Genomic DNA, 27,851 nt, shown 5'->3' with positions numbered 1-27,851 from the left:
AAAACAATGTGACTCATGAAAAACTATATATTGTTGTCTTGATCCTTAATCCTTCAATTCTTTTTACTTGGAATAGAAATCAGAACGTGACAATTTCTTGTCTACTCTTTCTCTTTTTCTTGCCTAACCTAAAAATGGTGATGAAGAAGCAAGAAATTCCCGCTTAGTTTCAAAGGACACTCAAAAAAAAAAAAAAAAAAAAATGGTTCTTGAAAAACATTGTTCTCATATACAAAATCACACTAAGCTTCATCTTTTGACACCTACATTTTTCATCTCCTCCAAACGTCGACAGATAATAGAATTTTACAAACAAACATTTTGGTTTCTCTCTCAACCATTCAATAATCTCAATAAAGATCAGGCCAAAGACAAATATCACAGGGGCTTCTCACCAGGGAGATAAGAAGGAGACCCACCCTCAATCTGATTCTTTCTTCTATTAAAAATGCCGCTGATATTAGGCAAAAGCACTTTTTTTGAGGCTGAGGTTTTCTCATTCTCCAACTTCCTGGCATCTATAACTTTGGTTGCAGGTTCCTGTTTTTGAATTCTATATCGTCGTGGGGACGATTCTACTGACATCTCTGTTTCTGCTAATATCCGAGATGCTGCCTCAGCTGCCTTCTTCTGCTCTCGTTCACGCCACCTCCGGAGTTCTCCCTCCACAGCCCTCTTGGCTGCTTCTGCCATTTCTGCCCTCTTCAAAGCATCATTTGTTGCAGCTTTCATATCCTCGATCTCCTTCAAGTTTGCCTCTAACCTTTTCAATGCCTCATTTTCACTAGCCTTCACAGCTTCCACCTGGGCAATAGCGGCAGCCACTTTCATTTCAGTTAATGTGTCAGACTCCTCAACTTTGCGGCTCAAAGACTCAAACTCCTCCCTCGATATTGTAATCTTGGCACCAGACTCTGAAGTTGAGGCTCGTGCAGCATTGGTTCTCTCAGATAATAACTTAATCTGATCAAGAGCCTTTTCTTCCGCTGCTTTAGCTTCCTCAGCTTCTTGCAGAGCAACTCTGAGCTTCTCCTCTGCTTCTTTTACCGCGATTTTGGTGGCTTCAATTTCCTTTTTCAACACCTCTGCTTTACTCTTCATTTCTTCTGCTTCTTGACGTGCATCTTCAGTTTCCTGAAATAGCTGGTTCAGTGTTGAAATCATTTCATCGGATGCACCTCTTGCTTTAGACTCTTCTGCAAGACATGCTTCAAGCTCGGCCTTACTTTTCCGAAGCTTAACATGCAAGTTCCCAGCAATGGATTCTGTTTCTGCTTCTTTTTCCTTCAATTCAGAATGCTCTTTCTTCACATTCTCCAGTTCCAACTTCAGAGTTTCGACTAAGCTTCTAAGGGAGTTTTCCTCTTCTGCTACTTTATGTAGTGATTCCTTTGCATCATCCAGCTCCGAAGTAACAGTTCTCACTGAATCTAAATCTGACGCCTTGGTATTCTCCATTTGCTTTTGAAGAGACTCAATCTCATTCATTGTTTCAGCAAGTTGTGTTTCAATAGTTTTAGATAGTTCTGGATTCATATCTTCCTTCAGTGCAAGCAGTTTTTTTACTGACTGCTCCAGGGTAGCTTTATATGTCTGCCTCTGGACATCCTTTTCAGAAAAAATTTTTGCTTGTTCTTGCTGGGCTTGCAAAGATGCAAGCTTAACCTGTTTGATTGATTCCTGCACTGCTGAAATTTCCCTAGACAGTTCATTAACCCTTTCTGAATTTGCTTTTGCAGCATCTTTAGCTTCTGCTTCCTGCTTGTAGGCAGACAATTTTGCTTCAGTGGACAGATCATAGTCTTGGCGGATTTTCCTCAATTCTTGCTTCGCAGCATCAAGTTCAGTAATTACTGTCATGTACTGTGCTCTTGCTGTTTCCAAGTCCTGTTTCCACTCATCATTAATTCCACCAAGGTTACCAGAGTTGGAATCTTCAAGCTGCTTTGCCTGGTTTTTTGCAGTCTCAGTTGCCTTGATTGCTAAGTCCTTGGATTCACCAAGAGATTTCAACTTGTGGCTTAGATCCTCAACAGTTATTTTAGCCTTTTCAAGCTCAACAATTGCCTGGGCTTTGGTGGTTTCAGCACTCTTTATCTGTTCCTTCAACTTGTTCAGTTCTTTCTGGGCCAGATGAAGCTGCGTCTCCTTGGCCAATACTCTCTGCATCAAAACAATAAAATATGACATTAATCAGATGCTTGCAATCCAAACATGAGCAGGCAAGAAAGGTATTTAGCAGAACAATTATTTCTATGATAATTAAAAATCTCACAATCACTAAGAATTAACAAATTATATGGTAAAATTGTGGAGAGAAAAAAAACTTGCCGTTCCAGGAAATTTCTAATTTTTTTTTTTTTCCCTACAAAGACTAGGAGGAGGCATTGCCATGGAACGAAAAATTTAAGCTTTTAAACTCAACAACAGTTGATAATGCAGGCAAATATGTGTCAGAACGGTTGGTGGCTGCTATGTCCCATCCGATAGTATAATCCTCTTTGACTGCTTTTTTCTTTTTCCTTTTTTTTTTTTTTTGGTTCTTTGAAAAAAAATTAATAAAATAAAGAAGGGGTTCAATTTAGGCCCCTTCCCTTCCACCGCATAGCTGCACTAGCAGGTAATACAAGCCCTCTGTCCCACGCATCTAAACATTCCAAATAGTAGTTGTAGTTGATGCAACGTTCACTCCCATGATAATCTTTATAAAAACAGATTTATTAAATTCTTTAAAAACATAGCACCATCGTATGCAATGCCACCAACTGCCACAGAGCTTGTTGGGAAACCAGGAGAAAATACATAAACTAAGGAGTTAATAAATATAAAAAAAAAAAAGGTGCAAATATACAGAAAAAATGGCTTCCATACCAAAAAGTAAAAAAACCAAAATTACCTCTGCAGAATGAGGTTTTGCCTTCTTAATGGCAGGTTTCTCCCCAGAGAATGCACCCTCACCAAATAGGGTGACTGCATCTTTAACAGATTGGAAAGGGGCACTCGTGTCTATTTCTCCCACCTCCACTTTAGGATTAGGAGACTCCATAGCATTTTGACGAGTTTTAGCACCCATCCTTGCTTTCTATTTGTTATATGGTTCTGTTACCACCAGTTGGAAACATTAAAAGGAATTGTTTTCAAAAAGCATATACAAGTCAGAAGAGAATGGGTTAACCCACCCAGTAACAATAGATAACATATCAAACATTTCTTTGCAGCCAGAAGATGAACTTTAACCCACAAATCAACACTTCCATACAGCCAATATGAACCAAATATGAAACTAAAACAATACGAGGAAAACTTTTAATTAGTGTCCATCATATCTCTGTTTTCCAAGATCCGTACATACATGTAGACCCCTACTTGATTGGAATGGCTTCCAAGTGATTTGACACAGAAAAAACAAGGTGCAAAATCCAAAAAAGTTCAACCAATAATGAATGCAAGAATTATATGTGGAAAACTTTCAATTAGTGTTAAACCTATTGATGATTTCCAAGTGCCATACACTGAAAACACATGAGGCACTTCTTGCTTGCATTGACATAAATGATTCAATACAGAAAAATCTATGTGTAAAATGCAAACAAAAACCAACAACATATTATAGCAAAGACAAAATTCAAATTATGTTCCCAGTGGCATTGATGCAACATCATTAATGCAGGTATCTACCAACTAATAGAAAGAAAAATTGAGCTCTACATATGGCCAAACTGTCATAAAACCCCTCTGTCTTAGGACGGCCATACAGTTTAGCATGAACTGGGTCAGACAAATGAATACTAAGTCAAGCTAACATCTAAAAGGAGGAGAAAGGATGCTTCCCAAGTCTACCTAACACCTAAACCCACTTCAAGTGGCATCTACTAGCAATGGCCTTACGTTAACTACCAGCAAAAAAACAAATAGCAAGACACAAAGAACCCCACATCGCAAATTCCTCACTAAATAGATCAATTCTTCTTCCATTGAGGCCATTCACAACCAAACCAACAATTTTTTGCCTAAACACCAAAATAGTATCCATCATCTGTCTCCTTTCATTACCGATTTTCGTTTTAAACTCCCTTTTCATTAACATGGTGATGAATGCTTACTTCTAACGAAAACACGAGAAAATCCAAAATCTCCCCACTGTAAAATTCGAGTAAAATGTAACAAATTCAAACTGATAAAAACCTAGCAACCCATTTCAGGGATACTGAAACTCTCCAAGTCTCATATCCTCAGAATTCAACAGGTCCCAACTGCACCTTAAAGATCCCCACTTTCAGATAGAAATCATTTGTTATTGTCCAACTCGCCGCAGATATACATATAAATGGAGTAGAAAAATACACACTCCAACTCAAGCAGGCCCCAAATATTTATTCCAGAAAAAAGTTTCAAGATTTACAACTAATAAAAAATATTTTCACGAAAATAAATTGTACAACAAGTATACCTTATGCTTTTCGTATTCTTGGAGCAAATGGGGCCAATCACTATTCAACCACTCCTCCAAAACTGAAACCTTCCAGTTCTTATGGAATTCAAATTCAAATTCAAATCCAAATCCTAGCTTCACAAAAGGGGAAAATTTGTCAAAAAAATCATTAAAGCACCACAGTAACCCAAAACCACAATGGATTCAACGAGTCCCAAAATGGCAGTAAATAAAAAGATTAAGCTTTTAAAAACGGTAAAAGAACCAGGAACTCGGTTTTGATAAAAGCTTACCCAGAAACCCTAATCAAACTCACATGAAAAAGCGTGCACACACACACAGCGAACCCTAGAAACAAAACAGAACGCTCAAAACCAAGGCTCCATTACGAACAGTGACATGGTAGTTATTTGTGATCATCCTCACGGATCACCATGCTATTGGAAGGTCAAAACCCCGTCAAACATGTCGAACCCACGAACCAAAAACCCATCAACGAAAAAAAAAAAAAAAAAAAAAACTCTTGCAACACGAAAATCCCCCAGAAGAAAACTCAAAAGCTTTTTCCCGACCCACAAAATTTCTTCCTCAGAATTTCAGAAAGTTCAAAAAAAAAAAAAAAAAAAAAAGCTCGGACTCCTTTGGAGTTTTCTTGTAGTTCTAGAAAACGTTTCGGACCGTGTTCCGAACATTAGAGAGAGAGAGAGACAGCGAGACAGAGAGAGAGATAGAGAGAGCTGTTTGAAAATTCGAAAGCTGTTCGAGACAAATTTTTTATCAGCGACTGAGTTTCACGAAAGCGAGAGAGAGAGAAGAGAGAGAGCGAGAGAAAGATTCTATGGGATATGTTTCTCTTGAATTTCTTTCCTGTGCATCAAATTATTGTACTTTAAAGAAACAAAATGTCCCACTTTTCAATTAAAATTCACATCGCGCAAAAGGTACAATGCCCGTGAAGGAGTTGCACGTTGGGGGTCTAAGAAAGAGAGGTTTCAGAGGATTAGGCCTAGAGTGGATATTGCCACGTAAGCAAACACCACCGTCCAATCCTACTCTCTGACTTGGTGACCATGACCAAAAGGCCAATAAAAGTAGACAGAGGGAAAGAGAGAGATGGGTTTTGGTTTGTTTTGATATGAACGAATTGGTGTAGTTTTGGTTGTAGCCTTGTAGGCTTTCTTTCTCTTTCTCTCTCTATTTTCTATCACTTTCTCTCTCTAGACTTATGGTGTAGTTTCTATCTCTCTCTCTCTCTCACATGTCACACCCAAACATAAACAGTGCAAATATTTCTTTCTTTTTCTATCAAGTTTTGTGGGGTTTGAGAAATGGGAAATTGGCAGGCATACCCATATGAAAAACTGGACCGCCATTATGCACATGCATATTTAGTATATTTCCCAACTTTTCCAAGGCTCCTTACTTTTTTTTTTTTAAACTTAAATTGTGGATTTGGAATCTTACCAAATAAGTTGTATTTGCTTTTTCTGTTTCTTTTAACTTCGTGTTTTTTTATTGAATTCTTTTTGTCTTTGTGGTAATTAGTGAAAAGTATAGTACTTTACCATTTGGATATTGAGATATTAATCTATCCACCAATAAATATATATATAAACTAAGATATTAATCTGAACAATACAAATGGTAAAAGTACTATATTTCAACAATGCATTGCATTAATTATAGTCATTTTGTTTATATTTTTATAATCAAATTATTACAAATTTTATATTTAGCAAATATATAGATTATGAAAATAAAAAAGAAATACAGAATAGAGATATGAAAATGTAAGCATAATGTCATCCCCCCCCCAAAAAAAAAAAAAAAAAAAAGGGAAAACAAAAACGGAAAGCAAGATTCAAATCAGATTTGCATTAGCTTGGAAGGCTAGATATTAAAGTTGGTATCAATTTATAATTGTTAATGTCTCTAATTTAAAACAAACATGAAACTTTGGTTTATTTTTTTATTTTTATTTTTTTTGATTTTACGAAAGATAGATAAAATTGTAGATGTAAGATATCAAAGAAATCCATCCCCCCCTCCCCCCCCCCAAAAAAAAAAAGAAAAAAAAAAAGGGGTTGACCCATAACATTTATGTCAGCTTTTTCAGTATAAATGCATTCAAGATTACTTACCAGCGATCAGCATTGAAAGAAATGATAAACATATTTATATCTACTTTTTTTTTTTTTAAAGGATATTTATATTTATATCTACTTTACTCTTTATTTATATTTATTTGATATATCAAAAATATTTTTATATTTAGCCTGTATGACATTTTTTTTTTAATAAAAAGCATTAAAAGCTTTTTTTATTTAAAAATGGTTTTTTTTCTCAAATAAAAAATAGTTGTTTACTTACATGTTAATAGTTGTTTATTAATTAAAAAACCTTTTTTATGTTAAAATGAAAAAGCTAAAATTTTAAATTTTCTTAAAAAAAATAATTTTAAACTTATAGGAAAAAACAAAAAAAGCATTACATAAAAAGTTCAAAAGCACTTTCTAAATTAATAATTAAATATTTATTAGCCTTTCAATTAAAGCTTTTCTTATACAAGTTTACTAAAAAAAATTTTGAGCATGTATTAGTCTTCTGTTTTAAAAATTATTTTAAAAACAAAAATGTATTATTTGATTATCAATTTTTAAAAACTATTTTTAGAAAATAAATGAAAATAATAATAAAAAAATATTTTTTATAGTTTTCAAAAAAATTAAAAATATGTTGATTCATTCTATCTGATACTTAAGCGTTGACAGAGTAGAGTAAGAATGACAATTTACTCCGTGCAATTCGAAACCACATACACACACAATTGGCCAAACACCCATTATTTTAATAAAATAATAAAAAACTATTTTTATTTTATATTTTGAAAATAAAAAATAAAAAACATTAAACAGACCCTTTATAGTTAAAAACTCTTTTTATATAACCTATATTGATCGGATCTTTAAATTTAAAGTAATTGATATTGTTAATTTATGAACTAAATCTATATTTACAATTTAGTTCTGTAACCGTTTATTTAGCACTTTGACTGTTAAATTTAAATTTTCCCTTCGGTTCTTAAATTATTTTTCAATCTTATTTTTAGCAGTTTTGAATCATGCAATAAATTTACTATACTAAGAAAACAACAATTTCAAAAATAAGACAATTCCTCGAGATTACTAAATGTTACGAGCAAAATGCATCAAAATTAAAATTTAAAGGCAAAGATGCTAAAAGAAAGAGTCTAAACAACTGTGAATATAGTTTGGGTGCGCCCCAATTACTCTGTATTTTATTTATAAATAAATATATTGATGGGTAGTTTGGTATTTCAAAGGGGAAGAATTTCATTAAACCAACATGAAATTTTTAGCAAAATTGCATAAACCCAAATTGATTTGTTAAAATTCGTTAATGCATTAATTGTTCAATGATAACCGATATATATAAATTATTGTATCAATAATGAAACTTTTCATCATAATGATTAGGAATTATAAAATATAAAGAAAAATAATGGCCACCAATTTAAAGAAAAGAGACATGTCTAGTGATTGGATTGGGCTAAGATCAAACCAATTTAATATAGTTAAAAAGCCCAAAATGAAACATTGGCCTTATACAATTAGTCGGTAATTGGATACCAAAATGACAAGTGGGCTTCTAAGTAGAAGACACTTACAGGGTCTAAAAGCTACACATCAGCATTGAAAATGGAAACGTGGCATCTGAGGCAGAGAGAGCCTTAGAAATAATATGCTCAGCCAAACCCACAACCACAGAACCACAAAGTCCTTTTTTATGGGTACAATTTTGAAGATGAAAACACTCTTTTAAGTAATCCCACAAAAAAAGTCAAAAAAAAAAACACAAAAACAATGACAAGCAATAAAGAAGAAGAAAAAAAGGCAAATAAGGCATGCAGGAAAAGAGGATGAGATTGGTGAGAGAATGCCAAAGGTTAATATCAATTTACATGAAAATAAAGAAGAAGATGAACAAGTGTGTGTGCATGGGATTTCGGAGCTGAAGCCCAAAAGCAAAGCCCATCGTCATGGGGTCGAAGACGGGCTCGGCTGATAGAGTTGATGGGTGCTGTGGCACAACTCAGCAAGCAGACCACTTCAGATGTACTAGTAGTACTACTCACTCACTCGCAAACCAATAAATAAATATTAAATTTGATATTTTTGTTATGAAAATCAAATAAAATAATTAGGTACTTTCTTGTGAACTTGACCTTGTGTGATATTTTTCCCTCTCTCTGTTTTTTTTTTTTTTTTTTTCCATTTGTTTTCTTGGGGAACGACTAATAATATTAGTCAAATTGAAGATTTTGTCTTTTCTACAAGAAATTTTGGTAAAAAGGGTAATTACCAATTAGTTGACTTAGCAGGTTGGGTTGCTGATTATAAACTAGTGGTAATAATCATTTTGTAGAGGACTATTTTAATCGCGCCAATTATAGCTGGTCTAAATGGTCATTTTTCTTTTTGGTCTTTATTTATATAAATATTATCCGAATATGTATTTTTTTAGTTATAATACACACATGAAGGAATCTTAATTTCATATAATTAATTAAAGTTGCTTGTAAATTAAAGTTGATTAAAAATTTCTAATTCATGAACTTAAAAAATTTGCTAAAAAAAATATATATATATATATATATATATCTATATGTGGACATAAAAATATTTATATTCATATCTTTTAAAAAATGTAACTATCAATTTTGAATCCAAATATATATTATTAACGATGGTAATAACCATCTAAGCGGCTGTCGGTCCACAGCCACATGCCAATACATGTAACCATTTACTTGGGAAGTGAAAACATCACCATCGCATGTCATCTTTTTTTTATTATTTTTTTATTGTTTTATTCTTTTATGTCCTCTTGTTGCCCAACGCCATTGGAACAGAGCTTCAAATTGGTTGGACTGAATCCTCAAATCAAAAAGTAACTTTAAAAAATTTTTGTTTTAACCTCGTTCAAACACTGTGGAAACAAACCATTAGAGAAAAAAACCCAATAATACGTAAATTCCCAATTTTGCAAAGCTTTAAATTTTTGTTTTCATGTGCCACCGAGGGTCAGATAACTGGGAGCATTGCTTGAATGAAATTCCGGCAAATAGCCTGTGAGATTCTTGTTAACAAGAAAAACAAATTAATAAGATAGTCTAAAATTTACCGTTTAATAAACAAGGTTCTAGATCCAGAGTTGTTAAAGAAGAAAAGTCAAAAACTATTTTAATTTTTCAAAATTCATAGGAATTCTAATGCAATCTCAATTCCTCATAGACAAAATTAAAATTGTTCCTGGCTAAATCTCCATTTCTTAATTTTAGGCTGTCTTTTTCAAACATCACAATAGTTTTATTTTATTATTCTTCTTTGTTTTTCCTATGCTATTTCTTTGAGAATCCTAATCTTTTTCTTCTCCCGCTGAACCAAAACGACGAAGAGGAAATGAACAATTAATCAGCAAGAAATCAACTGGAAGAGGAAGAACAACCAAAGATTCAAACCAAGAACCATACCAAGATTACGGACAAATCAACCTGATGAAATTTCTAAATTTAATTTTATGTATTTTCTAATTTATTATGTTTTAAATATGAATGCCAATTTATCCCTTATATTTTGAAAACCGCGGTGCAATGCCCACAACGGAAAGGTTTATTTTCCGAAAAATTGAGACTATGGGGTGGACTTGGGATAAATCCTTAAGGTCCGATATAGAGACGGACTGAGACTGGAGAATAAAAAATTCGACCCGAATCCGCTCTATATATATTTACTTATTTTTTTTTTATATATTTGAACTATTATATTTTTTCAGGATGTATTTTATTATAATTGTAAATTTAGATCTTGATGTATTTTATTATATTTTAGTCACTTTATTTACATTTTATTTATAAAAATAATTTTTTTTTTATATAAATTTTTCAAAAAAAAAACTATATCAATTATTAAAAAAAAAAATAAACGGAGAAAATCGTTTCACCACGACCTCGATTGGGAAATCTTTGTTATTGTTCTGTCTTTAAATAAATGAGAAAAACCACGGGGATGAGATGAAAAATTCCCTGCAGGATGGAGATAAAATTTTAAAAACCGATCCCGTTCCATCTTATTGACATTTCTAGTTTTAAATTTAAATTATTAGATAATAATGGATCCATCCTCACATTATGGGTATAAATGGTTAAAATAGAATATAGAACATGACAAACACTAACTACAGCATTAGTGCATGAACTTAATATATTGATTAATGAGTTCATCAGCTTTAAGAAGTTGATCAGCATCACTATCTTGATTGTTTGAACCGCACCGAAGATAACTCCATAATTTGTTCGATGATGACAAATTTTAGGAAGAATATTATGTAACATGTGTATTGTGTATGTGCATATTCCAAATCTAAATATGGGATTTTTGACTAACTATTTGGTTTGCGGCTACTTGTAGTTAGGCGACATTATTAGCCTCACAAATGCATTTCCAACTTTACTTATCAATGTTATCATATGTAAACTAATTATGAAGCTGATAGTTACGTCCATGAAGAAAGTGAGACTCAAAAAAACCTATTTTGCTTCTGTACATTGTAGGATGGTGTTATTGGCACCCTATTTTGCTTTCCCATCTCAATTTTGCCAGTTTTGATAAACCCATCTATCTGAAAGGCCAAAAACCAAATTACGGTGCCTTAAACTTTCCCATCCCAAACCAAAACAAAGAAAAAAAAATAAAAAATACAAAATCAAACATACATATTTAGTTAAATTATACACCCTTTACCGGTTAAAATTATGTCTACCCTTTTATGGATTCTGCAAAGTACATAAAAAAAAAAAAAAAGCATGGTTTGCGGACCAAAAATACCCAACCCAGTATTTGGCTCACCATCTCCATATAAAACGTGTCTCCTACTCCGGCTTTACCTTCGCACTGTAGCCTCAATATATATATATATATATATAAATTTTTTTTTTCTTTTTTGTATTTATGTCAGCCTTGACTTTGGGTAGACATCAATCGGGTGTTGATTGCAAATTGACAAAAGGGAGAGCTGGAGAGGGGACCCAAAAAATCTGACTGGTGGTGGCAGGGAATCATTGAATCTCTTTTGTTTCTGAAAGCTTCCTCTCTCACGGGTAATAGATTAGATGGAGGAGCTAGGGGATGTGAAAAGATAAGTGTTTTCCTGTTATTAATTTATTATTATTATTTAACTTAACAAGGAGAACATTGGAATTGGAAAGTAAAATAATCTGGCGAAAATGAAAACTAAATTATATATATATATATATATTTTTTTTTGGCTTCAAAAACTAAATTATATTAATGCTACACTTATCAAATTTATTTATTAAAATTTTGAAAAACAATAAAATAATATTATATGAATGATTAATTTATTTATATGTATAATTATAAGATGAAAAATTAATTGCATAATATCATACTATTATTTATTAAAATTTTTGATAAATAAATTTAACAAATATAGAATTACTAATAAAGTTATACCTTAATATGACTGATACCAATTTTTATTATAATATGATAATTTAATTGATTATTTTTATTTTTTCATTTTTAGTTTTTTAGATATTTAATAAAATTCAATTAGTTACAGGGCACATTCTTATCCATGTGTAAGATAGCCTAGAAGGCCAGAATCTGAGCTGGAACTACAAAGACTATACTTGGTGAACCAAAGCACTTCTCACTTCCACGCAAATGATTCAATATGGATCACATACCGCCGGAACGTCATAATTATATATATATATATATATGCACACACACACACACACACCCCACTTTTGCCCAGCTTTCCATATGAGAGCGGACGGAGACATAACAAAGAAGTGTAACACGGAAAATTATGACCAAACTTTTGGACTGTATTGCCAAGTAATATTAATTGTGTTCCAGCTTTCTACCTGGTTGTTTCTCTCTTGGTTCCCTTTTTATTTATATATACGAGTCTTGCACATTGCCAAGTATATATTTAGCAAACTAATCACATGCACTCACACGAATTAAAAAACAGAGAGAGAGATTAGAGAGAGACCAGATGGGTACGCAAGAAAGTGGAGTAGTAGTGGGAAAAGATGATGAAGCAGGATTGCTTCCACTGTTTGAGAGAAAAGCAGGAAGATTGAGAGGAGCTTATAGGGTGTTTTCTTCAACAATAATGGTGGGAATATGTTTGATATGGTTTTACAGGTTATCAAACATCCCTAATGGAGAGGGAGAGAGAGGGAAATTATGGGCTTGGATTGGTATGTTCATGGCTGAGCTTGGTTTTGGAATTTACTGGATCTTTACTCAGTCATCGAGATGGAATGTTTCTTATTCTCACCCTTTCAAAGACAGACTTTCTAACAGGTTTTTGTCCCTCTCTCTTTTATATTATCCCTACCTTAAACTGCATGAAACTTGTAATTTGTAGCCAATAATTTTTTTCTGACTATATATATATATATTCAGTTCATTGTTTTTCACTTCTTAATTTTATTAATTTTTGGATTGTTTTAAATGGTGATGATTTGTATATGTCTTTAATAGAGTCACGCAAAGTTCATTTTTCATTTTGCCATTAAATTTTAATATTTCATGAAGTTTATATAGCTCACCAATATATTTTAAATATCAGTTGAAAACTGATAAACAAGAAAAATAAATGCTATGAAATCTCCAAATAATAAATTAAGAGCATATATATTTTTTGGGAAAGAGAAAACTGGCTATGACAGTTTAATGAGAGTGGCTAGCTATTGCCATCTAACTGCACATCAAGGGCAATACATGCAGATTTCGCAACAGTGCAGTGGGGGCAGCTGCCTCCGTATGCCAAATTTGGAGTTCCCACATACATCCCCATATTTAATTAGAAATTTTTTTATTTTTTAATTTTTTTTTATCCCATGTGAAAGTTAATATTCCACATATAAATAAGGTTAAAAAAGTCAAATAGGTTCAAAATTTTGAGTTATATAGTGATAGCAATTCCTTTTTTTAGGCAATTTATGAGTTTTATTGGAAAAGATATTCCTTTGTTTTTTTCATTATTATTATTTTTCATAAATTAATGCGAAGGAAAGTAATTAATACTAAAAAAATAAAACCTAATTAATCCTAAAAAACTTTATTAATGTACAAAAAAGATCTCGTTTGCTCTTATGTTGATATAAACTTCTTTACCCAAAATACATTTTTAGAGGTATTTTATTAAAATTATTTACTTTTTTAATTTGCACAATATTTTTATTATTATATGCCTAAAACTTAAAAAAAAAATCCAAACTTTAAGTTCATTTAATTGTATAATCTTATATGTTTATTTTTTTTTGGCCATTTATTTATTCAATTAAAAATTGATTTTTCATATTGCTATTAAGCATTTGTTTATGAAAACCAAGTTATATAGTTTTTTTTTTTTTAACTTTATATATATTTATATATATGTATTAAGTTATATAAATTACTATATAATTATTATTATTATTATTTATAAAAGTTATTGTATTATTGTTGATACGGACCTGGACAATGATAGTATACTTGTTGTGGTCCAACACCATTAAAAATCTACATCATATTCTAGCAAAAATTCAATGATGTTGAAACTTCTGACAACACGACACATTTAGTGACTAGTACCATAAGAATAATACATTAACTTATAAATATATATATATATATATATATATATATATAAATTTGTGGTGAAAGTGAAAATCTTTGCATATTTGCTGTGAAAGTGAAAATCTTTGCATACTTTTGGTTGCTAGCTAAAAAAGTAATACTAGTTTTGCATGTTACAGATACGAGGAGAAGTTACCAGGTGTGGACATTTTTGTTTGCACAGCAGACCCCATAATGGAGCCACCAACCTTGGTGATTAGCACTGTTTTATCAACAATGGCCTATAATTATCCACCAGAGAAGCTGAGCATTTATCTATCTGATGATGGAGGGTCTGAATTCACGTTCTTTGCTCTCCTTGAGGCCTCTCATTTCTCTAAGGATTGGATTCCTTTTTGCAAGAGATTCAAGGTTGAAACAAGGTCACCAGAGGCCTATTTTGCCTTGGATTCTTCTTCGCTACAGGACAGCAAGTTTGGTCAGGAATGGTTGGCTATCAAGGTACATACGAAATTGACTACAAAAAGCATAATTTAACTTGACTTGGTTTGAAAAGTAACTGATAAGGTTTTATTTATCTATTATATATATATATATATATATAAACAATAGAACTGATAAGTTAAAAATAGTACTGTTAGCAAAATTGGTTTATATAAAACCAAGTATTAAATCCAACAAAAAAATGTGATTAAACTTTTATTCAAGAAACATGCAAATAAAAAGATACTATGTATAAATATAAGTAGAGTTTACAAAAAAATCAATAAGTAGATCGAGGTTAAAATTGAATCATGTCACTAAAACAAATTTGTCCCATTTAATTATTTATGGTTTTATGACAATTGTCTTTTAAAATATGACGATTTTATTTTGATAATAGTAAAACTTTAAATTATCAGAATTAGCAAAATAAATTTGATTTAAACTTCTTTTCAACTTATGCAACACTTAATATTTTCTAATATTATGAATATATGAATTTCAACTGAAATAATTTTTTTTTGGTTAGTAAAAATAAACGTAATATATCTATTTATAGAAGTTAAAAGGATATGTAAACAAAAAACATATCAATTTATAAATATAGATATCTTTTTAAAAAGATGTAAAAATCATTTTTTTAAATGATAAATAGATACATTTCATAAAGATACATTTCTATCTTTTTAATATTCTCTAATATTATGAATATATGAATTTAAATTGAAATAGTGTTTTATTTCCTTTTTTTGGTTAGTGAAAATAAACATAATATATCTATTTATAGAAGGTAAAAGGATATGTAACCGAAAAAATATGTCAATTTATAAAGATATATTTCTATGTAAAGATATCTTTAAATGATGAATAGATATCTTTTTAAACGTCATATCCATTTTTATATAATATAACCTTTTAAAAATGTAAAAAAAATAAAATTTCCATTCAATTTTTTAAAAATTAAATAATATTTAATTTAAAATTTTCCAACTACTTGTGCTTTAACATCCAGTGAAGCTTCTCTTTTTGGAAACAGTATGTACAAAAGGGGTCTTGGGATTATAATGGAATAGAGCTTATTATATACAGGAATTTAGGCAAATCAGTTACTCTAGATTGTCCAAAACATGTCTCACAATATCAGACTACTAATGTCTCAGAGTTAATCAGCATGGGTATTCAAGTGTCATTGGAATGGTTAGCAGTTTCTTGTTGATTATGGAATATAAAGCATCTTCTTTAAAATAATAATGCCTAATTACTTTGTTGACAAAACCAATTAATTTGATCCTGATTTTGTATTTCATGAAAGAAACTGTATGAAGAAATGAAAAACCGGATCGAATCAGCTATTGAAACAGGCAAGATTCCAAAAGAAACAAGGGATCAACATAAAGGATTCTCAGAATGGGATTTTAACATAACAAAGCAGAATCATCAGTCTATTGTCCAGGTAATGTTTGTATAAATTGATCATTTTTTTTTTTCTTTGTTGGTTTCTTCTTCCATTTTATTACCTTTACTTCCCCAGATCTTAATCGATGGGAGAGACATAAATGCCACTGACAACGATGGAAATCGATTGCCAACACTAGTATACATGGCAAGAGAAAAGAGACCACAGTGGCATCACAACTTCAAGGCTGGAGCCATGAATGCACTTGTAAGCTTTCTATGTCCATGGATATATCTATCTATATATATATATATATGTATATATATCATTAAGCATTAAGTCTGACCTGCATTCACATAGACCAATTTTAAATAATATGCAAAAAAGCTGTCCAACTCCATCTAAAATTGGTGCTAAAAAAGAAATAAAATTAGATATGCTGTTATTTCAGTTTTTGAGTTGTGTATTACACAAAAGCAACTTTTTAAGCTGTTAAAGTTTTGGAGAAGCAGATGAGAGTGTCATCTGAGATAAGCGATGCACCATTCATCCTCAACTTGGACTGTGACATGTATGCCAACGATTCAGATACAGTACGAGAGACATTGTGTTTCTTCATGGACGAAAAGGAAGGCCATGAGGTAGCATATGTGCAGTTTCCACAGAATTTTGACAATCTCACCAAGAATGATATATATGCAGACGCTGCTTTTGTAACGAGTGGGGTGAGTAATAATATATCCTATGCTGGAACTCAGTCTTTCCTTTCGAAACAAGTAATAGATAAACTTTTGGTTCTTTGTCATATATGAAGGTTGAGCTTGCTGGAATGGGTGGCTATGGTGCATCAATTTACTGTGGCACTGGATGCCTCCATCGAAGAGAAGCTCTTGTTGGAAGGAAGTATATCAAGGGTTCTAGTGGACAATGGAACATAAAGAGCAAAAAGAATGTTGACAGAAGTATCAATGATTTGGAAGAAGCATCAAAAGTTCTTGCTAGTTGCAGCTATGAGAAGGATACGCAATGGGGGAAAGAGGTCTCTCTCTCTCTCTCTCCCCCCATTTCTTTTGCTCATTGCTTTCGAAGTTTTTATGCTGATGAAAACATGTTAAATGAATATGCAGATGGGATTGATATATGGTTGTCCTGTTGAAGATGTTATAACCGGGTTGGCAATCCAATGCCGGGGTTGGAAATCATTGTATTACAATCCAGATAGAAAAGCCTTCTTAGGTGTTGCTCCGACGACCTTAGATGCAGAGCTTCTTCAGCACAAAAGGTGGTCTGAAGGCATGTTTCAGATATTTGTCTCCAAGTATTGCCCTTTTACATATGGACATGGAGTGATCAAATTAGGTGCTCAGATGGGATACTGTGTATATCTTTTATGGGCTCCTACTTCTTTGCCAGTTCTGTACTACGTGGTCGTTCCCTCCATTTGCTTGCTCAATGGTGTCTCCTTGTTTCCAGAGGTATCTCAATCCAAATCTCCACTCTATTTTCTTCCATTTATTTTTCCTGACAAAAAAGAAAAATGGATGAGAATCGCGTGCTATTGCATTTTTTACATGAATCGTACTAAAACGAATAACATGAGGACCTCAACAATCCTGCAAACTAGAGGGATTCAAAATTCTTTTCTCAAGTTAATTTCTCTGCAAATGTATAACTAAAATGTTTTCGAAGAGGGAAAAATATTCTTGATAAGCTAGTAATCCCTCTAAAGATCATTGGAATAATTTTTTAACAGTTTTCCAATGGCTTCTTAATTATGTCTCAGGTTTCAAGTCTGTGGCTCCTGCCCTTTGCTTATGTTATTGCGGCCAGTAATGTATACAGCATCTTTGAATTCCTGAGCTGTGATGGTACACCGAAAGGTTGGTGGAACTTTCAAAGGTTGTGGTTGATTAGAAGGACTAGTTCTTATTTCTTCGGTTTCCTGGATACCATTCTGAGGCAACTAGGACTATCCCAAACAAAATTTTCTCTCACTACAAAAGTGATGACAGAAGATGTGTTAAAGAGGTATGAACAAGAGGTGATGGAATTTGGAAGCTCAACGATAATGTTCACCATAACATCAACACTGGCATTGCTCAACTTGTTCACTTTAGTTTGGGGAATCAAGAAGGTTGTGTTGGATTTCAGGGCACCAGACCAGTTGATCCTGCAGATTATTCTTTGTGCCCTGGTAGTTTTGGTCAATTTGCCAGTATATCAAGCACTTTTCCTTCGCAGTGATAAGGGATGCATACCTTCCTCTGTTATGTTCAAGTCCATTGTTCTAGCTTCACTTGCATGCTTGATTCCTGTTAGTTAGGATGGCTTTCTATAAACTTGGACAACGAAAGTGTAACGACATGAATGATTTTGTTTTTTTTTTCCAAACTCTTGTATGACCAACAATTGTTAATTTACTTAGTATTCCAACGAATGTACACCATTTTTCCTTCTTCTTTTTTTTTTTTTTTTTTTTTGGTTAGAATTAAAAATAATTGGCATTAAAAAGCTAACGACATCAAAGTATAATATATATTCTCAAGTACAATATAAATCGAGAAACAAAAAAGAAAAAAAAAAAAAGATTGTCTATTTATAAAGATGATAAACAATATTTGCGGCAAGTATAATACGTCATAAAATGTGCTATCTTGTATGAGCAAAAATACTATGTTATTCATCGAGTTTAAACGCCACTAATGTTAATATGCTACATGGTGGATTTCATTATGCTTCTTTCACTAGATCTTGGTAATATTTTTTTCCCTTTTTTCTCTAGTAAGGTCAACTTTCTTTCATGCAACCATGATGCAGGCTATAGGATAATGTTTCTTATTTGGCATTTCATTTTCATTTTAGATATTAAAATAATGCTCTATACATGTTATGCTAAATAAAATATAAGATTATTTAAATCCTGTTTCTTTTAGGTACATTGTTTCTCTCTTGCTTGCTTTCACAGTAAGTCTAGTACATTGCTAACTGCATAAAAAACAAATCCCAATCCGATAAACAGAGTGAGAAAGAGAGAGAGAGAGAGAGAGAGAGAGAGAGAGAGAGAGAGATGGATAAGCAAGAAGGTGGAGTAGCGGGAGAAGATGAGGCAGTACTACTTCCCCTGTTTGAGAGAAAAGCAGCAAGATTCAGAGGAGCATATAGGGTGTTTTCGTCAACAATAATGGTGGGAATATGTTTGATATGGTTTTACAGGTTATTAAACATCCCAAATGGTGGTGGAGAGACAGGGAAATTTTGGGCTTGGATTGGTATGTTCATGGCTGAATTGGGTTTCGGTATTTACTGGATATCTACTCAGTCTTTTCGGTGGAATGTTTCTTATACTCACCCTTTCAAGGACAGGCTCTCCCACAGGTTTTACTTTCTCTTTATGATATCACCACCTTAGTAGCCAGTATTTTTTCGGAAATATAAAAAGAATTAAAGAAAGTTCTGAAAATTTCAATGTTATCTTATAGCTAGGTCATAGTACTAATAGTATTAATGTTATTCTTTAGCTAGATCATATTCAGCAAAATGAAGTCAATGTTCTATTGGAAAATATGACACATTTAATGAGCATTATAAGAATGATTTTGAGGACAAATTCATTCATGCTTGGTATAACTGGTAGAAATTGTCCAAACCTTACATAATCAAGTTCTTAGTACCCTATAAAAAAAGATTTATGAGCACTACTCCTCTTACAAATTGTTAATTAATGCATTTAAAATGGCCATCATCTGGCCATCATCCAAAAAATTCCCAGGGTTAGTTAGCATGGAATGTTACAAAAAACCGAGCTCAGTTTATGCGTTTCTGTGTATTGATAAACAGTATGTTGAGCTTAAGAGTTGCTGAGACGAAGGAAAACTTGGTTCTCGTTTCCAGATTCTCTTTCAAGAGATCTTTTTATTTTTTATTTTTTATTTTTATTTATTTATTTTTTTACATGTGGTGAAAGATAAAATCTTTGCTTATCTGTTTTCCTGTGGAAACTTAAAAATTTTGCTTATTTAGTTTTGGTTCGTGGTAAGTAAGTACAGATATGAGGATAAGTTGCCTGGCGTGGACATTTTTGTTTGCACCGCAGACCCCATAATGGAGCCGCCAACCCTGGCGATTAACACTGTTTTATCAGCAATGTCTTACAACTATCCACCTGAGAAGTTGAGTATTTATCTATCTGATGATGCTGGGTCTGAATTTACATTCTATGCTCTCCTAGAGGCCTCTCATTTCTCCAAGTATTGGATACCCTTTTGCAAGAGATTCAAGGTTGAACCAAGGTCACCAGGAGGCTATTTCGACCTGGATTCTTCTATGCAGGACAACGGTTTTGGTCAGGAATTGTTGGCTATCAAGGTAATCAACTACAAATGAATAATTTAACAAGAAATTTGTACAGGTTTAATCGGCTAAGATTTCAAAAGTAGAACTAACAAAGTATAAATAGTATTTGTGCATTTACATCCAGTGAAGCTCCTGTTTTGGCTATAAATGTCTCATGGTTCTTGGGATTTTAATGAAATAGCTATCATAAACAGGAATTTAGAATCCTTCAACTTTTGGGGTCAATGTTAGAAGTTGAACACCAGATGCTTGGGAAATAAGTTAGTTTCAATTCACTTTACTCTGGATTGTCCAAAAATATCTCACACTATCAGACTGCTTGAATACTCATAACCCAGGGTTAGTGAGCATGAGTAATCAAGCTGTTTCATTGGAATAGTCAGCATAATCTAGTTGATGCCATATAATTAGCGTTCTTCATTACAGAAGTGACGGCTGATTACTTTGATAACAAAACCAATTTGATCACATTTTTGCATTTTATGAAGAAACTGTATGAAGAAATGAAAAATCGGATCGAATCAGCTATTGAAACTGGCAAGATTCCAAAAGAAACAAAGGATCAGCATAAAGGATTTTCTGAATGGGATTTGCACATAACAAAGCAGAATCATCAGTCCATTGTGCAGGTTAATGTTTGTACATTTTTGACTGTTTATGTTTATTGGATTCTTCGTTCATTTATTTTCCTTCTTTTCCCCAGAGTTTAATTGATGGAAGGGACATAAATGCCACGGATAACGATGGACATCAATTGCCATCCTTGGTATACATGGCAAGAGAAAAGAGACATCATTGGCCTCACAACTTCAAAGCTGGAGCCATGAATTCACTTGTAAGCTTCCAATTCCTTGAAAAACATATCAAACATATCCTTGTGCCCTAACTGTGACCTGCATTCACATATACCAATTGTAGTAATATGCAAGAAGATGTTAACTCCATCCAAAATGGTACTAAAACGAAATGAAAAATACATGTAAAGCAACATGTTGTTTCAGCTTTGGAGATGTATTGTGCATAGCATCTTTTAAATTTTACATTTTGGAGGAGCAGATGAGAGTGTCAACCGAGATAAGCAATGCACCATTCATCCTCAACTTGGACTGCGACATGTATGCTAATGATGCAGATACAATACGAGAGATATTGTGTTTTTTCATGGATGAAAAGGAAGGCCATGAGGTAGCATACGTGCAGCTTCCACAGAATTATGACAATCTCACCAAGAATGATATTTATTCAAATGCTGCTTTCGCAGCTAGTGGGGTGAGTGATAAATACCCTTGCTTCAGCTTTACCATTGTTTTCGAAACCGAAGTCATAGATAAAGTTTGGGTCTTTGTCATATATGAAGGTTGAGTTTGCTGGAGCAGGTGGCTATGGTGCAGCATTTTACTTTGGCACTGGATGCCTCCATCGAAGAGAATCTCTTTTTGGAAAGAAGTATTCCAAAAGATATAGAGGACAATGGAACATAGAGACCAAAAAGAATGTTGACAGAACCATTAGCGATTTGGAAGAAGCATCGAAAATTCTTGCTAGTTGCAGCTATGAGAAGGATACTGAATGGGGGAAAGAGGTCTCTCTCTGTCTCTCTCCATTTCTTTTATTCATTACTTTTGAAGTTTTTATGCTAGTGATATCATGTTAGTGAATATGCAGATGGGATTGATATATGGTTGTCCTGTTGAAGATATTGTTACTGGCTTGGCAATCCAATGCAGGGGTTGGAAATCAGTTTATTACAATCCGGACAGAAAGGCCTTCTTAGGTGTTGCCCCTGTGACCTTAGATACAGCTCTTGTTCAGCACAAAAGGTGGTCTGAAGGCATGTTTCAGATATTTTTGTCCAAGTATTGCCCTTTCATATATGGGCATGGAGTGATCAAATTAAGTGTCCAAATGGTATACTGCGTTTATCTTCTATGGGCTCCAATTTCTTTGCCAGTTCTGTACTATGTTATTGTTCCTCCTGTTTGCTTGCTCGATGGTGTCTCCTTGTTTCCAGAGGTATCCCAATCCCACTTTCTTTTCTTTAAAGAAAAGTTGATGACAAACTTATGGTAATGCATTTTTACTTGAATCTTACTAAAACTGTATTGGTAGTCTGCTTCTGTACACTTCGCAAATTTGAGGGATTCAAAAATTTTTTCTCCACTAGCTGAGGAGTTAATGCTGAGGACTATATAACTTAGGTGCAAATTGTTATTGACATTCTATCTGGCTAGTAGACGGGTTTAGAAGAGGAAAACGATATGTGTCTGTATAAGCTAGTTGTAGAGATAAGTTGAATCTGTGTTTATCATTTTCAGTGGATTTCTAATTATGTCTCAGGTATCAAGCATATGGTTCGTGCCATTTGCTTATGTTTTTATAGCCAGAAATGGACACAGCATCATTGAATCTCTGAGCTGTGACAGTACGCTGAAAGGTTGGTGGAACTCACAAAGAATGTGGTTGACTAGAAGGACTACTTCGTATTTCTTTGGCTTCCTGGATACCATTCTGAGGCAATTAGGACTATCCCAAACAAAATTTTCCATCACTACCAAAGTGATCACAGAAGATGTCTCAAGGAGGTATGAACAAGAGGTGATGGAATTTGGAAGCTCAACGATAATGTTTACTATAATGGCAACATTGGCATTGCTCAACTTGTTCACTTTAGTTGGGGGAATCAGGAAGGTTGTCTTGGATTTCAGGGTTCTTGACCAGTTGATCCCGCAGATTGTTCTTTGTGCCCTGGTAGTTGTGGTCAATTTGCCAATCTACCAAGCGCTCTTCCTTCGCAGCGATAAGGGTCGTATACCTTTCTCTGTTCTGTTCAAGTCCATGGTTTTAGCCTCACTTGTATGTTTGATTCCTGTTAATTAGGATGCATGGTTTTCTGTACACTTAAACAATGAAAGTGTAACCACATGAATGTGTTTTTTTTTTTTTTTTTCCAAAGTCTTTTAAGAACAACAATTGATAATCTACATGTACTCTAGAATCACTCTCAACAACTGTACACCATTTGAAGATAATGGATTTTGAAGAATGCTTACTGATGCATTCTCCTTTTGAAAAAAGTTGAAGAAAAATAAAATTTTACCTCTTTCTTTTTTTGTTTTTTTTTTTTTTTTTGTTTTTGGGAAATCAGAATTCAAAAGCAAAAGTATGTGTCCTAAAAAGGAAAATCTTACTTGATTGCTCTTAAAAGGCATTTTTGGGTACACTCTGATGGGAAATCAGAATTCAAAAGAAAAAGTATGTGTCCTAAGGAAAATATGCTGGTGTATGGTTAGCTTCAAAAGAAAATATCGGCTTTGAAACTATAATTCAAAAGTATAAAAGGTGTTTGTTAGGCAGGAGAAAAACAAAAAAAAGTTGTCATAAAGAAAAAGAAGTTGCAGAACTCAGTCAGTCAGTGATGCAGTAGTAGTGAAGTGCATTTTGAATTTTTACATTCAAAGCATTCTACCTACGGTCCATCCTCTTGTTTGTCCATACTATACAAGTTTATATGTTCTTATGTAAATATATATGTTGTCTTTTTTTTTTTTTTTTTTTTTTTTGGTTTTTTGGGTAAATGATATATATGTTTTCTGCTATATATCTTTGAGTCATACTCTTCAAGTAGCAGGGTTCATTTTTCCTTCTCCTCTTTGCATTTGTCTGTGTGATTTTCTCTTCTTTTTATTTTTTTTATTTTTTTTTATTTTTTTTAAATAAATAAATTATTATTATCATTATTATTATTATTTTCTGTCTCTCTTTTGGTTTTATATCTTTGTGAACAAATTTCAGGAATGAATGATAAATTGTTGGAGTATATGTCTACACGTGGATAGGAATCTATCTACTGGGACTGAGGCCCTGTCCTCAATGCAATACAGAGGCTAGTGAATCATAAAAATTAATACAAAATTGTATCAGGCATCAATTGGGCACATACATTAAAACAAGTTGCTTGTGAAGTAAGCTAATTCATTAGGATATTATTTTGTAATATTGAATCTAAATACATGTGACTAATCGTATAGATCATTGTTTATAATACATGTGATTAATCGTATAGATTATTGTCTATAACATGGCAAGTCCCTCTCTATAATTGCTCATGAAGTTTTTACCACATCAAAACTATATATATAATTTTATGTTAATACATCATTATAAAAGAGATATAGACGAGTATTACCAAATCAATATAAACATGAAACAAATGAAAGTTGTACGCAATTCAATGAATTTGAGGTGACAAAGTTTTGCAGCATTGACCCACATAATTCTTCCAAACTAAATAGGATACTAGTAGACAATAAATATTGATGATGATGGATGGAAAGAGAAAGATGACCAAAAAAAAAAAAAAAAAAAGAAAAAAAAAAAAGAAGCAAAAAATCTATAAATCTCATTTGATTCTTTACTTTGTTATTTGAAAGATGTGTTTAAGAATCTTCTCGCGGTGAGAGTAAATTTATAGTATGATAAAACATATATATATATATATATATATTTAAATAATTAATTAGGGTGAACTAATATAAATCATACTGTACACAGTCTCTCTTATATTAGAGTATAAGTTTTGGATCTTCAGGGTGACCTTAATTAATATCCAGGAAAAAAAAAAGAAAAAAAAAAAGAAAGAGAAAAAAAGAGTAAATTTAATTAGCATTTATTATAAGAAACCAAAACTTAATAAATATTTGGTTGATAATCTTTTGGAATACTAATAAACTTTGGAGCAACTAATAATTAATTAATTAATTAATAAATGAGAAGTAGTTGACCAAACACAACTCTCCATTACTTTAGAAACTATTAAATAATCATTGCGTGTTGATGAATTATTGGTTGGTCTATGGTCCATCCTACCAAATAATGGCTCCTATGACACCTTCTCTTTTACATTTATATATCTTCGGTGCGGACCGATCCATATGCGGATGCATCCAAAATCAACGTTTTTTGAATGAAAACGTCGATTTACTGTACACTGTACATAGCAAAACCGACATTTCCATTCAAAAAGTATCAGCTTTAGATGTGGTCCGTATTATAGAATTCTCCCATACACACATATATATATATATATATATATATATATATTTCCCTCTTTTGGTAACAACTCCTACTTTAAAGAAAGAGGGAGAGAAGCAAGAGAATGACAGAAGCAGAGCTTCTGTTGTTTGAGAGGAAAACAGCAAGATATAGAGGTTTGTTTGTACAGGATGTTTTATTGTACAGTAATAGCGGAAATATGTTTGATATGGTTTTACAGGGTCACAAATTGACATCCCTGAAGAAGGAAAAGAAGAAGATGGAGAAAGATCAACATCATCAGTTGGGAGAAGATCAAGAAGATGGGCTTGGATTGGAATGTTGATGTGTGAAGCAGGGTTTGGATCATTTTGGATTTTTATTCAGTCTCTTAACTTATGTATTTGTGGCCAAAAATGCTTTCAGCATACTAGAATCCCATAAAAGAACAAGAAAATTATTTAATGTGGAAAGATACTTCTTCATTGAATACTGAACTGGTACATATAGAAAACTTTAGTTACCAAGATAAAGATAACACATCTACACATAATTATCTACACTAAACAACCTGATTACAAATAAATAACTATATATCACGTGAAGGGAGATGACTCATTATGCCCCCGCAAGATTATTGAACGTTTACAAACATTAATCTTGGACCTGTTAGAAATAAATGGAGATCTAGACAGTGGCTTAGTGAAAATATCAGCGAGTTGATCACCACTGCTCACATGAGCAACATGCAAATAGCCAGATGCTACTCGTTCACGCACAAAATGGAAGTCAGCGTCAACATTGTAACAGCCCAGACTACCCGCATGAGATATTGTCCTCTTTGGACCTGGGGAATCCTCTTACAACCCAGCCCTCAAAGTTTTAAAAAGCCTCTCAGTGGTTAGGGAGAATCCTCTTCCAACCCCTACCTGCCAGTCCCACTGGCCCAGGCCTCCTAGGTCCAACCGAGATATTGCCCGCTTTGGAAGCTAGGTGGTGAGCCCAATCCTACCCCTTAAGGTTTTACGTTCCCTTATGGGAAGGCCTCTCAAGGAAAAGGTATCCACACCCACTTATATAGAGTGTTTCGTTCTCCTTTCCAATCGATATGGGACTTCACAATTCTCTCCCCTTGGAGTCTAGTGTCTTCGCTAGCACACCGATCCGGGTTTAGCTCTGATACCATCTGTAACAGCCCAAACCACCTACATGAGATATTGTTCTCTTTAGACCTGGAGAATCCTCTTACAACCCAGCCCTCAAGGTTTTAAAAGGCCTCTTAGTGGTTAGGGGGAAACCTTTCCAACCCCTACCTGCCAGTCCCACTGGCCCGGGCCTTCCAGGCCCAACTGAGATATTGTCCGCTTTGAAAGCTAGGCGGTGAGCCCAATCCTACCCCTCACGGTTTTACATTCTCTCATGAGAAGGCCTCTTAAGGGAAAGTATCCACACCCACTTATATGGAGTGTTTCATTTCCCTTTCCAACCTATGTGGGACTTCACAAACATGCTTTATCTTAGAATGAAAAACTAGATTTGAGCAAAGATTCAAACCAATAGATCTCTGCAGTGACATTTGCTACGGCTCAATACTCAGCTTCTATGGAAGATCTAGAAACTGAATTTTGTTTCTTTGATGTCCAAGATATAGGGTTGGCACCAAGAAACACAATATAGCCAGCGCTGGAGCATCTGTTATCCTTGTCCCTAGCCCAATTGGCATCCGAAAATGCATGTAAAACCATAGGTGAAGAACGATGAAGAAATAAGCCATGATCACTTGTACCTTTTAAGTAGCGCAATAGTCGTTTGACAGGATTCCAATGCACATCAGTTGGAGAATGCATGAATTGGGCAAGCTTGTTCACATAGAAGCCGAGAAGGCTATGTCAGGCCGGGTTATGGATAAGTATTGCCAACTGCCGACTATTTTTCGATAATTAGTGGGACTGTCCAGCTTCTTTCCAACATGAATAGAGAGAGAATTTGAAACACATAGTGGTGTAGAGACATCCCGTGCGTCAGCCATATTAGTTTTATTCAATAAATCTGCAATATATTTCTGCTGAGAAAGAAGAATACCAAATTTAGAAGGCTGGACTTCCATTCCCAAAAAATAGTGTAGATCATCGAGATATTAAAGAGAGAATTTTCCTGAGAGTGTTTGAATAAATTGGTGTAGAAAATTATTGTTATTTCCTGTTAAGATAATATCATCCACATAGACAAGAAGATACAGAGTGTTACCATTTCTTGTAGAGAAAAATAAAGTGGCAGAGTGAGAATTCTTGAACCCAAAGTGAAGTAGAAAACCTTTAAGGGCATTGTACCATGCCTGAGGAGACTGTTTGAGACCATAGATCGGTTTGTTAAGTCAAGAAACATACGAAGGTTTTATAGAGTCTACAAAACCAGCGAGTTGTTCCATGAAGACCTCCTCATCCAAATTTCCATTCAAGAATGCATTATTGAC

General features: G+C 33.4%; 3 protein-coding genes across 8 annotated transcripts; 2 read left to right on the top strand and 1 right to left on the bottom strand.

Annotated features, from left to right (window-relative positions):
- Positions 1-187: 187 nt before the first annotated feature.
- Positions 188-5,497, bottom strand: LOC107433951 (WEB family protein At5g55860). Of its 4 annotated transcripts, none has more exons than XM_016045355.4 (4): positions 4,726-5,497; positions 4,451-4,563; positions 2,897-3,099; positions 188-2,163 (listed from the first exon to the last, which is right to left on the bottom strand). In XM_016045355.4, the coding sequence occupies exons 3-4, from the start codon at positions 3,071-3,073 to the stop codon at positions 379-381; spliced, it is 1,962 nt and encodes a 653-aa protein (XP_015900841.2). In that variant the 5' UTR covers positions 3,074-3,099; positions 4,451-4,563; positions 4,726-5,497; the 3' UTR covers positions 188-378. The 4 variants fall into 4 exon arrangements, with proteins under 4 accessions (XP_015900841.2, XP_015900846.2, XP_015900845.2 ...); XM_016045360.4 differs by having other exon boundaries at positions 4,451-4,567; positions 4,749-5,497; XM_016045359.4 differs by having other exon boundaries at positions 4,749-5,497.
- A 6,810-nt stretch (positions 5,498-12,307) lies between these two features.
- Positions 12,308-18,453, top strand: LOC107434132 (cellulose synthase-like protein E6). Its single transcript, XM_016045559.4, has 8 exons — positions 12,308-12,855; positions 14,295-14,616; positions 15,911-16,051; positions 16,130-16,261; positions 16,507-16,719; positions 16,809-17,033; positions 17,122-17,469; positions 17,778-18,453. Exons 1-8 carry the CDS (start codon positions 12,542-12,544, stop codon positions 18,315-18,317), a joined length of 2,235 nt encoding a protein of 744 aa, XP_015901045.2. The 5' UTR covers positions 12,308-12,541; the 3' UTR covers positions 18,318-18,453.
- Positions 18,454-18,904: 451 nt separating this feature from the next.
- LOC107434075 (cellulose synthase-like protein E6) lies at positions 18,905-23,454 on the top strand. Of its 3 annotated transcripts, none has more exons than XM_060817800.1 (8): positions 18,905-19,369; positions 20,032-20,359; positions 20,836-20,976; positions 21,051-21,182; positions 21,404-21,616; positions 21,705-21,929; positions 22,013-22,413; positions 22,685-22,870. In XM_060817800.1, exons 1-8 carry the CDS (start codon positions 19,062-19,064, stop codon positions 22,725-22,727), a joined length of 1,791 nt encoding a protein of 596 aa, XP_060673783.1. In that variant the 5' UTR covers positions 18,905-19,061; the 3' UTR covers positions 22,728-22,870. The 3 variants fall into 3 exon arrangements, with proteins under 3 accessions (XP_060673783.1, XP_060673780.1, XP_015900982.2); XM_060817797.1 differs by having other exon boundaries at positions 18,913-19,369; positions 22,013-22,360; positions 22,685-23,454; XM_016045496.4 differs by having other exon boundaries at positions 18,917-19,369; positions 20,041-20,359; positions 22,013-22,360; positions 22,685-23,454.
- The last annotated feature ends 4,397 nt before the right edge of the window (positions 23,455-27,851 follow it).

This window comes from Ziziphus jujuba, chromosome 1 (assembly GCF_031755915.1).
Source record: "Ziziphus jujuba cultivar Dongzao chromosome 1, ASM3175591v1".
NCBI classification, from domain to species: Eukaryota; Viridiplantae; Streptophyta; class Magnoliopsida; order Rosales; family Rhamnaceae; genus Ziziphus; species Ziziphus jujuba.
This window is presented reverse-complemented; position numbering and strand designations above follow the sequence as displayed.

Bases quoted from the DNA above. Each gene is read 5' to 3' on its own strand.
- LOC107433951 (XM_016045355.4), bottom strand. From the start codon at position 3,073: ATGGGTGCTAAAACTCGTCAAAATGCTATGGAGTCTCCTAATCCTAAA. The intron at 2,164-2,896 runs GTAATTTTGGTT...GTTTTGATGCAG, and splicing joins CAAAACCTCATTCTGCAGAG to AGAGTATTGGCCAAGGAGAC.
- LOC107434132 (XM_016045559.4), top strand. From the start codon at position 12,542: ATGGGTACGCAAGAAAGTGGAGTAGTAGTGGGAAAAGATGATGAAGCA. The intron at 12,856-14,294 runs GTTTTTGTCCCT...TGCATGTTACAG, and splicing joins AAAGACAGACTTTCTAACAG to ATACGAGGAGAAGTTACCAG. The intron at 16,052-16,129 runs GTAATGTTTGTA...TTACTTCCCCAG, and splicing joins ATCATCAGTCTATTGTCCAG to ATCTTAATCGATGGGAGAGA.
- LOC107434075 (XM_060817797.1), top strand. From the start codon at position 19,062: ATGGATAAGCAAGAAGGTGGAGTAGCGGGAGAAGATGAGGCAGTACTA. The intron at 19,370-20,031 runs GTTTTACTTTCT...GTTCGTGGTAAG, and splicing joins AAGGACAGGCTCTCCCACAG to TAAGTACAGATATGAGGATA. The intron at 21,617-21,704 runs GTGAGTGATAAA...TCATATATGAAG, and splicing joins CTGCTTTCGCAGCTAGTGGG to GTTGAGTTTGCTGGAGCAGG.